The 15,000-nt window shown below is 43.4% G+C and overlaps 1 protein-coding gene across 1 annotated transcript in view; it reads right to left on the reverse strand.

Moving 5' to 3' along the window:
- LOC123500377 (alkaline phosphatase-like) overlaps positions 1 to 15,000 on the reverse strand; it is a 20,900-nt gene that overhangs the window by 3,159 nt on the left and 2,741 nt on the right. Inside the window, exons 6-10 of the mRNA XM_045249095.1 lie at positions 14,855 to 14,940; positions 9,269 to 9,374; positions 5,681 to 5,882; positions 5,070 to 5,201; positions 1,316 to 1,507 (exon numbers count right to left, since the gene is read on the reverse strand). Of these exons, the coding sequence (XP_045105030.1) occupies positions 1,316 to 1,507; positions 5,070 to 5,201; positions 5,681 to 5,882; positions 9,269 to 9,374; positions 14,855 to 14,940 (718 nt within the window). The remainder of the gene's footprint in view (positions 1 to 1,315; positions 1,508 to 5,069; positions 5,202 to 5,680; positions 5,883 to 9,268; positions 9,375 to 14,854; positions 14,941 to 15,000) is intronic.

Below are 15,000 nucleotides of genomic sequence, written 5' to 3' on the forward strand. Positions count from 1 at the left end.
ACATGGTATAAATGAAAATAAAAATGTAAGGGCCATTGTCAAGAAATACTGATTGTTGATAAGCACACATCTAAACAAGGAATCCGTCAGTCTATTAGTGCTGTAAAGCCCAATGTCGTCCTTGCGTCTGGGGAGATACTCTAGCGCTCGTTTTGGTCTAATTATCCGATTTCTGATAGAGGATGCAATATTTCATACGTGTTTTTGATAGAGGATGCAATATTTCATACGTGTTTTTGATAGAAGATGCAATATTTCATACGTGTTTTTGATAGAAGATGCAATATTTCATACGTGTTTTTGATAGAGGATGCAATATTTCTTACGTGTTTTTGATAGAGGATGCAATATTTCATACGTGTTTTTCTCAGAACTTGAATTTTAATGACATTGGGTCTCCTAGTTCTCAGTTCTCAGTCCAGGAATTCAAACCACAAAAAACGAAATAGAATAACTAAATCAACACTAAGATCAACATATACGTAGGTGGTTCTTGCATTGATTCTTCGCGTTTTTCCCGGCCAAGTATTGAGTGAGTTATGGCTGTTTGGAAAGACCACGTTTGTCTACAGAGGCTTTTTGTTTTTTATTATTTCTTGCGTTTATTTATTTATTTGCTTATTTACTTATTTATTTTTTGTGGCCAAACATTGAGTAATATATCTCAGTTTGAAAAGACGGTGTTTGTAAAAGTATGTGTTGTGATTTTTCGTGAATTTTGCCTTTCCGTGGTCAAATACGTCTCTCTCTCTCTCTCTCTCTCTCTCTCTCTCTCTCTCTCTCTCTCTCTCTCTCTCTCTCTCTCTCTCTCTCTCTCTCTCTCTCTCTCTCTCTCTCTCTCTCTCTCTCTCTCTCTCTCTCTCTCTCTCTGAAATACTAGAAAAGGCCTTTTTTTTTTTTTTTTCTTGTACAGGGCCCGCTACGGAAAGGCCAGACAGCTCCTTGCACTTGTACCAACCCTTCTGTTCTTGCGTTCAGTTAGGTTAAGTCAAGCATGGTTGGGTTACGTTAGGTTAGGCTAGGCACTACGTAGGAACAGCACCAACACTACGATAAAGTACGTCAGTAGCATACAGTTGACTTCTTTCAGCGCACCAAAGCAACCAAGGAAGGAGATGAAGAATATGATACAGCCAGTAGCGATGAGGATGTAGGCAGCCGTCATGAACATCGTTACCCAGCAAACTCTATAGGTAGGGCCGGTCCACTACTGTCCAGATGCCCAATCCCAGTATGGCTATGCTGGATACCTAAAAGATGAAGTTGACGGTGAACATCACTCCACTGCACTCCACTCCTTAACTGAGCCACTCACCCAGCACGTCACTCCTCCTGTCCTGGTAGCCATTGATAACGAGAGGCTGGGAGTGGTCAGCCGTCACCAGAATCAGTGTTTCCTCGGGGTCAGTTAGGGACACCGCTGCTTCTATTGCCTTTTCGAACTCCAGCGCCTCTTCTACAGCTGAGCGGTATTCGTTGAGGTGGTGGGCGCGGTCTATCAGTCCTCCTGCGGGTTAGACGTGGGCGTGGTGAGGTTAGGAGGCATTGAAATGAGTTTTCTTGAGATCTAAATATAAGATCGTGTGGCACAAGTGACCGCCAGTGAAGTTTTGTTTAGTTTGTGTTGAATTGTTTTCGTTTTCTATGGTGAGGTTTGGTATTTTTTCCTTGAGTCACCCTCGAAATGACTGAGAATACTGGTTAACTCTTGCATCAGGGAGGTGGACAGAATAGTGGTGAGAGACTGAGAATACTGGTTAACTCTTGCATCAGGGAGGTGGACAGAATAGTGGTGAAAGACTGAGAATACTGGTTAACTCTTGCATCAGGGAGGTGGACAGAATAGTGGTGAAAGACTGAGAATACTGGTTAACTCTTGCATCAGGGAGGTGGACAGAATAGTGGTGAAAGACTGAGAATACTGGTTAACTCTTGCATCAGGGAGGTGGACAGAATAGTGGTGAGGGACTGAGAATACTGGTTAACTCTTGCATCAGGGAGGTGGACAGAATAGTGGTGAGGGACTGAGAATACTGGTTAACTCTTGCATCAGGGAGGTGAACAGAATAGTAGTGAGGGACTGAAAATACTGTTTAACTCTTGCATCAGGGAGGTGGACAGGATAGTGGCGAAAGATTGAGAATACTGGTTAACTCTTGCATCAGGGAGGTGGACAGAATAGTGGTGAAAGATTGAGAATACTGGTTAACTCTTGCATCAGGGAGGTGGACAGAATAGTGGTGAAAGATTGAGAATACTGGTTAACTCTTGCATCAGGGAGGTGGACAGAATAGTGGTGAAAGATTGAGAATACTGGTTAACTCTTGCATCAGGGAGGTGGACAGAATAGTGGTGAAAGATTGAGAATACTGGTTAACTCTTGCATCAGGGAGGTGGACAGGATAGTGGTGAAAGATTGAGAATACTGGTTAACTCTTGCATCAGGGAGGAGAACAGAATAGTAGTGAGGGACTGACAATACTGTTTAACTCTTGCATCAGGGAGGTGGACAGAATAGTGGTGAAGGACTGAGAATACTGGTTAACTCTTGCATCAGGGAGGTGGACAGAATAGTGGTGAAGGACTGAGAATACTGGTTAACTCTTGCATCAGGGAGGTGGACAGAATAGTGGTGAAGGACTGAGAATACTGGTTAACTCTTGCATCAGGGAGGTGGACAGAATAGTGGTGAAGGACTGAGAATACTGGTTAACTCTTGCATCAGGGAGGTGGACAGAATAGTGGTGAAGGACTGAGAATACTGGTTAACTCTTGCATCAGGGAGGTGGACAGAATAGTGGTGAAAGACTGAGAATACTGGTTAACTCTTGCATCAGGAGGTGGACAGAATAGTGGTGAAGGACTGAGAATACTGGTTAACTCTTGCATCAGGGAGGTGGACAGAATAGTGGTGAAGACTGAGAATACTGGTTAACTCTTGCATCAGGGAGGTGGACAGAATAGTGGTGAAGGACTGAGAATACTGGTTAACTCTTGCATCAGGGAGGTGGACAGAATAGTAGTGAGGGACTGACAATACTGGTTAACTCTTGCATCAGGGAGGTGGACAGAATAGTGGTGAAGGACTGAGAATACTGGTTAACTCTTGCATCAGGGAGGTGGACAGAATAGTGGTGAGAGACTGAGAATACTGGTTAACTCTTGCATCAGGGAGGTGGACAGAATAGTGGTGAGAGACTGAGAATACTGGTTAACTCTTGCATCAGGGAGGTGGACAGAATAGTGGTGAGGGACTGAGAATACTGGTTAACTCTTGCATCAGGGAGGTGGACAGAATAGTGGTGACAGACTGAGAATACTGGTTAACTCTTGCATCAGGGAGGTGGACAGAATAGTGGTGAGGGACTGACAATACTGTGTTAACTCCTGCATCAGGTAGGTGAACAGAATAGTAGTGAGGGACTGACAATACTGTGACCTCCGTGGTACAGTGGAACCATGCGCGCTCTGGGGTCCGTGGGGTGTCCAAGGGCACGGGTTCGAATCCTGTCCACGGTGGTGAGTTGAGGTTCCTCACAGGTAGCGGGTGGGTGAGATAGGAGGTACAAACAGTATCTCCTTGAGAGTGAAAAGCCCAGACTGGTTAACTCTTGCATCAGAGTGGAGAACAGAATAGTGGTGAAAGACTGACAATACTGGTTAACTCTTGCATCAGGGAGGTGGACAGAATAGTGGTGAAGACTGAGAATACTGGTTAACTCTTGCATCAGGGAGGTGGACAGAATAGTGGTGACAGACTGAGAATACTGGTTAACTCTTGTATCAGGGAGGTGGACAGAATAGTGGTGACAGACTGAGAATACTGGTTAACTCTTGCATCAGGGAGGTGGACAGAATAAGGACGAGAAAATGTAGAAGTATTGTGTGTTATCGTCAGTTATTCTTACTGTGATAGACTCCCCTCTTCAATTTGACTTTATCTTCATCGCGGAGTTGAATTAAAAGCAACACTCTATAAGGCAACACCCATTATTACCGCCCACCCTCGCTCTCTCATAGCATATTTACAGTTAAACTCCATATAACTTCTAATCCAATGCCTCAAAATAAATTACCCTTAGAATATTACCTATTAAGTGTTATTTGGTCTTCTATCTCTTAGTGTATAGTTTTCCCCACGGCATACTCTGGAGAAACAGATTGTATTGTCAAGAATCTTCGGATGAGAGTGTGTATTCTGAACCGCTCCACTCTCTCACCACATCTGTTTGCAAAGGTCCCAGCAGTGGTTGCAAATGTCCTAGCAGTGTTTGCAAATGTCCTAGCAGTGTTTACAAGGATCTTAGCAGTGTTTGCAAAGGTCCTAGGAGTGTTTGCAAAAGTCCTAGCAGTGTTTGCAAAGGTTCTAGCAGTGTTTGCAAAGGTCCCAGCAGTGTTCTCAAGAATGTTTGTCCTGCTAGTAGTGTAAAAAACAAGATAATCTTTTAATGGACTTATAAAAACATCCTTTAGAACCTATGACATTTAAACTATTATTTAAAAGAGCGTTTGACCTGTTAATGATATAGAAACCCTGTTAATCTTTCAATAGACCCATAAAATATCCTTTGGAACCCGCAACATTTCAACTATAACCTTGTAAAAGAGTAACTCACCTGTTAGTAATGTAGAAATCATGTTAAACTTTCATCCAGTCCATACTAAACCATAAACCCGTAACACTCCAATTATGCCCATTACACAGCCTATTTATCCCACTAATACTGTAGGAATCTTGTTAATCTGTCACTGGAACCGTAAAAAAAACACTTAAAAACCGCTACAGAGCTTCAAGTAAAGGCTTTTAAATGTATTGGGGGGTGTGATACAGTGGAACCATGCGTGCTTTGGGGTCCGAGGGGCCTCCAAGCGCACGGGTTCGAATCCTGTCCACTGTCCGAGTGTAGGTTGGGCTTCCTCACTCTGGTCAAGGGTTCCCTATTGGGTGGGCTTTCAGATAGAGGTACCCCAGAAAGTATCCCCTTTAGCCCGTAGATTCCCGTGAAAAAGCCCACACGGTATAAATAAAAAAAAAAAAAAATGTTGTAGAATACCGATCTCTTACTCACCTTCAACAAACAGGAAGAAGCCACTGGGGTCACGATTCAGGATCTGTATGGCTGCCCTGGTCATCTCCTCCAGGCTGGGGTTGGAAGAGTCTTCATCCACGGCGAAGGACATATGGCTCCAGTCAAACAAGCCTGGCCGTGAGGACAGATACGTTAGATTTGGTCAAGTTAGGTTAGAATAGTTTTTAATGTACTGTATAAAGAAAGATGATAAATAACAGTAATAATAAGTGATGAAAATTTTTCTATATAAGTTTATCGTAAAATAGCCAAGCTCGATAAGTGTGTCTAGGCGACAGAGGGTTGTAATGAACGGCTTTAAATCCCAGTGGAGGTCAGGAAATCATTGGGGTGCCGTAGGGATCAGTTTTAGGACCATTGATGTTTGTAATATATGTATATCAGTAACTTGGATAGGAAAATTAATTAGCAGTGACTGTAGTAAATTTGCAGATAACGCGAAGATTAAAAAGATTAAGAAAGAGATAAATTAACTCCTTAAAAATAGTTAGCGATGAATAATAATGTAAAAAGGGCTCATATAAAATTTAAATAAACAAAACAACCACATATGACAAAGACAATCGCCACTTGAGGGTACGATAGCTCACCCATGAGATAGTCAGTGTTGCTAGTGTCGAGGTTTAGAAGTTCTGAGCGGTGCCAGACGTAGGAGGCGTTCCCTAGGGCCTGCTTATGGTCAATCCACTCCTTAATGAGATCCTTGCCGTCATCCCTGCGTCCTCCATCACCTTCCTCTGGGTCATCTACGCCCTTAGGAGTGAACATCTTCCGTCCCCCACCCAAGATAACCTATAGAAGGGAACAAGGAAAACGTATCGTACTGAAAGAGAGAGAGAGAGAGAGAGAGAGAGAGAGAGAGAGAGAGAGAGAGAGAGAGAGAGTCGTCTCCTGGTCAGAGAGTCTTCCCCATTACGGAGAGAGCTCAGAGCTCATAGACCGATCTTCGGGTAGGACTGAGACCACAACACACTCCACACACCGGGAAAGCGAGGCCACAACCCCTCCAGTTACATCCCGTACCTATTTTACTACTAGGTGAACAGGGGCTACACATTAAGAGGCTTGCCCATTTGCCTCGCTGCTTTCCGAGACTCAAACCCGGACCCTCTCGATTATGAGTCGAGCGTGCTAACCACTACACTACGCGGTGTGTAAGAGAGAGAGAGAGAGAGAGAGAGAGAGAGAGAGAGAGAGAGAGAGAGAGAGAGAGAGATACGACTACGACTACTACTACTTACAACAAACAAATAATAACATTCTTGACTTTTTCCTTACCTCTAATCCTTCTGCTTATTCTGTTATCCTATCTTCGTTGGGCTCTTTCGATCACAATCTCATATCTGTATCTTATCCTATTTCTCCAGTCCCTCCTCAAGATCACCCAAAGCGTTTCGTCTCTGCCAGTATGGGGGACCTGATGAGGTACTATGCTGATTTTCCCTGGAATGATTACTGTTTCTGTGTCGGAGACCTAGCTCTGTGTGCTGAACGCAGAACACAGGATCTGTCATGGAGACTTAAATTCCACAACCTTCTCAATCTAAACCTTCGCCATACATGATAGAGAAGTTGCCCACAAAAAGGTACTTTAGCCTTCCATCACCTGAATCTCATGCGCTTTATATTTCTGTCTTGAAACGTGCAAGTTTGTCCTTCAACTCCCCTTGAGAATTCTGACATCTGGCCAAAAACATCTCCAGTAACTATTTCTTCATCTTTCCCTCCCTTGATTTCATCCTGATGGCACCACTGCTATCACAACTGTCTCTAAAGCTGAACTCTTCCCTCAGATATTTCTTAAGAGAGAGAGAGAGAGAGAGAGAGAGAGAGAGAGAGAGTGTGTGTGTGTGTGTGTGTGTGTGTGTGTGTCATTACTTAGTATGTATTAAGCATTAGGTATTAGAAGCAATCATGCTCAGAGTGTTGGATGATTCTGGACTTGTTCCTCCTTCTCCTTTTCCCTCTGACTATTTCATACCTTCGATTAGAATTTTCCGCAATTATGTCTACCATGCCCTAGCTGGCCTAAATCCTTGGAAAGCTTATTGACCTGATGAGGTCCCTTCTATTGTTCTCAAAACTTTGCTTCAATGCTTGCACCTTGTTTGGCCAAATTCTTTCAGCTCTGTCTATCGACTTCGTTCTTTCTTGCCGGAAGTTTGCCTACATTTGCCTGTTCCTAAAAACGGTGTAATTCTAATCCGTCAAACTACATCCCTATAGCTTTGATCTCTTACATATCTAAAGTTTTTTAATCTATTCTCAATAGGAAAATTCTTAAACATCTGACACTCCACAATCTTCATTCAGATCGCCAGTATGGCTTCCATCAAGGCTGATCTACTGGTGCTCTTATGGCTTTCCTACTGAATCTTGGTCATCCTCTTTTAGATATTTTGGTGAAATTTTTGTTGTTGTCTTAAACATATCAAAAGCTTTTGATAGAGTCTGGCACAAAGCTTTAAACTCTAACTTTATCTCAAGTTTCTTCTCCGACCGTTCTATTGTTGCTGTGGTAGACGGCCATTGTTCTCCTAAATCTATTAAGAGTGGTGTTCCTCAGGGTTCTATCGTATCACTCACTCTCTTCATATCATTCATCGATGGTCTTTTGAATCAAACTTGTTGCCCTATCCACTCCAACACATATGATACCACCTTACACTTTTCCACGTCTTTTCAGAGATGAACAACTTCAGGAAGTCAACAGATCACGTAGGAACGCCATAGAACGTCTGACTTCTGACCTTTCTAAGATTTCTGATTGTGGCAAAGAAAACTCAGTAGTGTTCAATGTTTCAAAAACTCAATTCCTCCATCTATCAACTCGACACAATCTTGCACTCAACTATCCCCTCTTCTTCAATGACACTCAATTGTCCCCGTCTGCTACACTGAATATCCTTGGTCTGTCCTTTATTTATAATTTAAATTGAAGACTTAACATACCATCTCATCTATATATATATATATATATATATATATATATATATATATATATATATATATATATATATATATATATATATATATATATATATATATATATATATATATATATATATATATATATATATATATATATATATATATATATATATATATATATATATATATATATATATATATATATATATACAACTGCTAACTCTGTACACTGGTCTTATCCGCCCATGTGTGGAGTGTGCTTCACATGTATGTGGGTGTTCCATTCATGCTGATCTTATAGACAGGATGGGATGAAAAACTTCTCATTTTATCAACTCCTCTCCTTCGACTGTCTTTAGCCTCTTTCTCACCGCCACAGTGTTGCATCTCTTAATATCTTCTACTGCTGTTTTCATGCCAACTGCTCTTCTGACCTTGCTCAGTGCATGCCTCTCCTCCTCCTCCACTCTCGCTGCGCAACACTTTCTTTCTCTCACCTCTATTCTGTCCATCTCTCTCTAATCATCTAATACAAGAGTTAACCAGTACTCTCAATCATTCATTCCTTTCTCTGGTACACTTTGGAACTTGCTGCCTGATTCTGTATTTCCATCTTCCCGTGATCTGAACTCATTGAAGAGGGAAGTTTGTAGACATTGATCCCGTTCTTTTGGCTAAATATCTCGCACCTGTTCGGGAACTGGCATCTAAGTTGGTCTTTTGGTTTAACTATATTTGTTACCCTTGGCCAGTTTGCCCTCTTATATCAAACAACAACAACAACAACAACAACAACAACAACAACAACAACAACTACTACTACTACTATTACTACTACTACTACTATTACTACTGCTACTACTACTACTACTACTACTACTACTACTACTACTACTACTACTACTACTGCTACTACTGCTACTACTACTACTACTGCTGCTACTGCTACCACTACTACTACTGCTACTGCTACTACTGCTGCTGCTGCTACTGCTGCTACTACTACTACTACTGCTACTACTGCTACTGCTGCTACTGCTACTACTACTGCTGCTACTGCTACTACTACCACTACTACTACTACTACTACTACTACCACTGCTGCTACTGCTACTACTACTACTACTACTACTACTACTACTGCTACTACTGCTACTACTGCTACTACTACTACTACTACTACTACTACTACTACTACTACTACTACTACTACTACTACTACTACTACTACTACTACTACTACTAACCTTTATTTTGGAACCAGTCTCTCCCAGCACCAGTTGTTCAGCTATGTCATCACACTTGTCTGAGTCACCATCATCATCATTAATATCATCGTCGTTCTCCCAGTGTCTGTCAAGCATTGGTCAGGTTAGGTTAGGTAGAGACCACCACACCAATGAGATCTGGTGATTATCCTACACACACACACACACACACACACACACACACACACACACACACACACACACACACACACACACACACACAGACAGATTGGAATATGCAGGAGTAGTGTGGACCCCTCATAAAAAGAAACACATAAGAAAATTGGAGAGGCTACAAAATAGCTACGAGAATGGTTCCAGAATTTGTTTTTTTTTTTTTTTTTTTACATTACAAGGGCACTGGCCAAGGGAAAACAAAGTGTTGGAAAAAAAAATCCCGCTGGTTGCCAGGCCCTGTTAAGAGGAAAGTAGGAGAAAGAAAAACAAAAAATCTAAAAGGAGGGTCCAGTTAACGTAAGAGGTGTCTTGACACTCCTCTTTTGAAAGAGTTTAAGTCATAGGCAGGTGGAAATACAGACACAGGTAGAGAGTTCCAGAGTTTACCAGTGTAGGGAATGAAGGAGTGAAGATACTGGTTAACTCTTGCATTAGGAAGATGGACAGAATAGGGATGAGAAGAAGTAGAGAGTCTTGTGCAGCGAGGCCGCAGGAGGGGAAGGCATGCAGTTAGCAAGTTCAGAAGAGCAGACAGCATGAAAACAGCGGTAGAAGACAGATAAAGATGCAACATTGCGGCGGTGACTTAAAGAATCAAGACAGTCAGTTAGAGGAGAAGAGTTGATAAGACGAAAAGCTTTAGATTCCACCTTGTTTAGTAAAGCTGTGTGTGGATCCCCAGACATGAGAGCCATACTCCATACACGGGCGGATAAGGCCCTGTACAGAGCAAGCAGCTGGGAGGGAGAAAAATGGACGAAGACGCCACAGGACACCTAACTTCTTGGAAGCTGATTTAGCAAGAGTAGAGATGTGAAATTTCCAGTTTAGATTTTTAGTGAAGGATAGACCGAGTGTGTTTAATGTAGAGGAGAGGGAAGTTGAGTGTTATTGAAGAAGAGAGGATAGTTGTCTGGAAGGTTATGTCGAGTAGATAGTTGTAGAAATTGAGTTTTGAGGCATTGAACAAAACCAGGTTTTCTCTGCCCCAATCAGAAACAAGTGAAAGATCAGAAGTTAGGCGTCCTATAGCATCTCGCCTTGAGTCATTTAATTGTTGTTGGGTTGGGCGTCTGTTGAACGCTGTTGAATAATGCAAGGTGGTATCATCAGCATAGGAGTGGATAGGGCATTGAGTCAGATTTAGGAGATCATTGATGAATAATAGAAAGAGAGTGGGTGATAGGACAGAACCCTGTGGAACACCACTGTTGATAGTTTTAGGGAAGAACAGTGACCGTCTACTACAGCAGCAATAGAACGATCGGAAAGGAAACTGGAGATGAAGGTACAGAGAGAAGGATAGAATCCGTAGGAGGGTAGTTTAGAAATTAAAGATTTGTGCCAGACTCTATCGAAGGCTTTCGATATGTCAAGGCCGACAGCAAAGGTTTCACCGAAGTCCCTAAAGAGGATGACCAAGATTCAGTTAGGAAAGTAAGAAGATCACCAGTAGATCTGCCTTTACGGAAACCATACTGGCAATCAGAGAGAAGGTTGTGAGCTGATAGATGCCTCATTATCTTCCTATTAAGGATAGACTCAAAGGCTTTAGAAAGGCAGGAAATCAAAGCTATAGGGCGGTAGTTAGAAGGATTGGAGTGGTCACCTTTTTAGGGACAGGTTGAATGTGAGCAAACTTCCAGCAAGAAGGATAAATAGAAGTAGAGACACAGATGAAAGAGTTTGACCAGGCAGTGAGCGAGTTCGGAAGCACAGTTTTGAGAACAACAGGAGGGACTCCATCCGGACCGTAAGCCTTCCGAGAATCAAGGCCAGAGAGGGCCAGGAAAACGTCTTTATAAAGAATTTTAATTTTAGGGATGAAGTAGTCAGAGGGTGGAGGAGTAGGAGGAATATGCCCAGAATCATCCAAAGTTGAGTTGGTAGCAAAGGTTTGAGCGAAGAGTTCAGCTTTAGAAAAAGAAGAGACAGCTGTAGAGCCATCTGGATGAAGTAAAGGAGGGAAAGACGAAGAAGTAAAGTTGTTAGAGATATTATTGGCTAGATGCCAGAAATCTCGAGAGGAGTTAGAATTGGAAAGACTTTGACATTTTCTATTGATGAAAGAGTTTTAGTAAGTTGGAGAATAGATTTGGCATGATTACGGGCAGAAATATATAGGGCATGAGTTTCAGCAGTTGGATGGCTACGGAACCGTTTGTGAGCCGCCTCTCTATCATTGACAGCACGAGAACAAGCAGAGTTAAACCAAGGCTTTTTAGCTTTAGGGTTAGAGAAAGTATGAGGAATGTATAGCTCCATGCCAGAGATAATCACCTCTGTTATGCGCTCGGCACAAAGAGAAGGATCTCTGACATGAAAACAATAATCATCCCAAGGAAATCAGAATAGTACTGCCTTAGTTCCTCCCACTTAGCAGAGTTAAAATGCCAGAAGCACCTCCGCTTAGGCGGGTCCTGAGGCTGCACTGGAGTGATAGAACAGGTAACGGAAATTAGATTGTGGTCGGAGGAGCCCAACGGAGAGGAAAGTTTAACAGAGTAAGCAGAAGGGTTGGAGGTTAGGAAAAGATCAAGAATGTTGGGCGTGTCTCCAAGGCGGTCAGGAATACGGGTAGGGAACTGCACTAGCTGCTCTAGGTCATGAAGGATAGCAAAGTTGAAGGTTTGTTCACCAGGTTGGTCAGTGAAAGAAGATGAAAGCCAAAGCTGGTGGTGAACATTGAAATCCCTAAAATGGAGATCTCAGCAAAAGGAAAGTGAGATAAGATGTGCTCCACCTTGGAAGTCAAATAGTCAAAGAATTTTACATAGTCAGAGGAATTAGGTGAGAGGTATACAGCACAGATGAATTTAGTTAGAGAGTGACATTGAAGTCTTAGCCAGATGGTAGAAAATTCTGAAGATTCAAGATTGTGGGCACGAGAGCAAGTGGTGTCGTTACGCACGTATGCGCAACATCCAGCTTTGGATTGAAAATGAGGATAGAGCAAGTAGGAGGGAACAGAAAAGGGGCTGCTGTCAGTAGTCACAGACAACTGTGTTTCAGTTAGGAAGAGAAGATGAGGTTTAGTAGAGGAGAGGTGGTGTTCCACAGATTGAAAATTAGAACGAAGGCCACGAATGTTGCAGAAATTGATAGTGAAAGTATTAGATGAAGTGTCAAGACACCCAAGGTCGACAGCAGAGGGCAGTCCGACCTGGGGACATTTATGGTCCCCTCCCAGAGGGGACTCCGAGGCAGGGCGTGGTGAAGCCATTATTAAATTTTGATTTGAAGAGAGTGTAAAAGTGTAAGGTGTTGTAGTGTAGTGTAGGAAGTAGTAGAAGTTGTCTTTAGAGGGCAGGCTGCAGCTGCTCAATTGTATAAATGAGACCACAAAGGGAACCGGGAAGAGAGGACACGGGGAATCACTCAGTCTGCAGCACTGCCTACATCCCCGTAAGTACCTCTCCTGGAGTATTCCACCGGGCGGCAGGTGACTACTGCCTACTCCACAACAAGTGGATAATGAGAAACTGATGCTGAGAGAAGAATATGACATTCGAAGCACAAGATCGAATAGTAAAAAGCTGAGAAAAGGGAGATGTCTGAGAGATATTAAAAAAATATAGTTTCCCGCAGAGATGTATTGAGACGTGGAACAGTTTAAATGAAGAAGTAGTGTCTGCAACGAGTGTGCATACTTTTAAAGTAAGATTGGATAAGTGTAGATATGGAGACGGGGCCACACGAGCATAAAGCCCAGGCCCTGTAAAACTACAACTAGGTAAATACAACTAGGTAAATACACACACACACACACACACACACACACACACACACACTTGCGAGGACGCCCTATCCAAGATAAAGTTAAAAAAGAATTATTATAGACAAACACACACACACACACACACACACACACACCGTAGCTCGGTGGTTAGAGCGCTGGCTTCACAAGCCAGAGGACCGGGGTTCGATTCCCCGGCCGGGTGGAGATATTTGGGTGTGTCTCCTTTCACGTGTAGCCCCTGTTCACCGTTCACCTAGCAGTGAGTAGGTACGGGATGTAAATCGAGGAGTTGTGACCTTGTTGTCCCGGTGTGTGGTGTGTGCCTAGTCTCAGGCCTATCCCAAGATCGGAAATAATGAGCTCTGAGCTCGTTCCGTAGGGTAACGTCTGGCTGTCTCGTCAGAGACTGCAGCAGATCAAACAGTGAAACACACACCGCCGTGGTACAGTGGAATCATGCGTGCTTTGGGGTCCGAGGGGTCTCCAAACACACGGGTTCGAATCCTGTCCACGGTCCGAGTGTAGGTTAGGCTTTCTCACTCTGGGCAACGGTTTCCTAGCGGGTGGGCTTTGAGATAGGAGATACCACAAAAAGTATCCCCTTTAGCCCAGAAATTCCCATGAAAAGCCCACATGGTTTAAAAAAAATAAAGAAAGAATGGTTGATAGGATACTAGCGATTAATAGAGCAGGATTTCTGTCACCTGCTCAAGTCTCCGCTGTCAATGTTTCGCCATGTTGTCACTGTGAGGTGAAGACATGGCTTTGTTTTATCAAGTCTTTGTTTGTATACAGTCGTTCCTGAGCCTGCAGAGTCTGTGTTTACTGAATGGACAACATCCAGGCAACATGAGGCAAACATCAGGATTTATTGCTCACGCACTGCTTATTCTGTCCTTTTGTTTGTAAACGCACCCAAACCTGCGCTCACCAACACCACACCACACCACACCACACCACACCGGGATACTCAGGCCACCACAAGTATATTTCTCCATTCATAGTTTGTGTCTTACCTATTAGCGGATCACAACTGCCGTGTGTGTGTGTGTGTGTGTGTGTGTGTGTGTGTTTATTGAGGTTGGGGACTGTGGGGGAGTGACTGTGGGTTTGTCAACATACTGTGGAGAGAGAGAGAGAGAGAGAGAGAGAGAGAGAGACTGTGTGTGTGTGTGTGTTTATTGAGGTGGGGGACTGTGGGGGGAGTGACTGAGTTTGTCAACATACTGTGGGCAGAGAGAGAGAGAGAGAGAGAGAGTGTGTGTGTAATTCTTTTGCTGGTCAGCCAGCCAGTCTTCCCCATTACGGAGCGAGCTCAGAGCTCATAGACCGATCTTCGGGCAGGACTGAGACCACAACACACTCCACACACCGGGACAGCGAGGCCACAACCCCTCCAGTTACACCCCGTACCTATTTACTGCTAGGTGAACACACCCCACACATTAAGAGCCGCGCCCATTGGCCTCGCCGCTCCGGGACTCGAACCCGGCCCTCTCGATTGTGAGTCGAGCGTGCTAACCGCTACACTACGCGGTGTGTGTGTGTGTGTGTGTGTGTGTATGCCTCATTACTTAGTGTGTACAAGGCCAGTTTTGAAGTCAGTACATTAGAAGCTGTCTTGGTCCGAATGTTGGCAATCATCTTACCTCTCAGCTGTGTGTGCGTAGGTACCGGCTGGAGAAGCGTGCGTCACCCTGGTTGTCGTCACTATGCCTGTAGACTTCCCAGCGTTCTGAAGTAGTAGTAGCAGCAGCAGTAGCAGTAGCATTAGTAGTAGTAGTAGTAGTAGTAG

The sequence above is a fragment of the Portunus trituberculatus genome, unplaced genomic scaffold (assembly GCF_017591435.1).
Source record: "Portunus trituberculatus isolate SZX2019 unplaced genomic scaffold, ASM1759143v1 PGA_scaffold_205__4_contigs__length_1045770, whole genome shotgun sequence".
Classification (NCBI taxonomy): Eukaryota; Metazoa; Arthropoda; class Malacostraca; order Decapoda; family Portunidae; genus Portunus; species Portunus trituberculatus.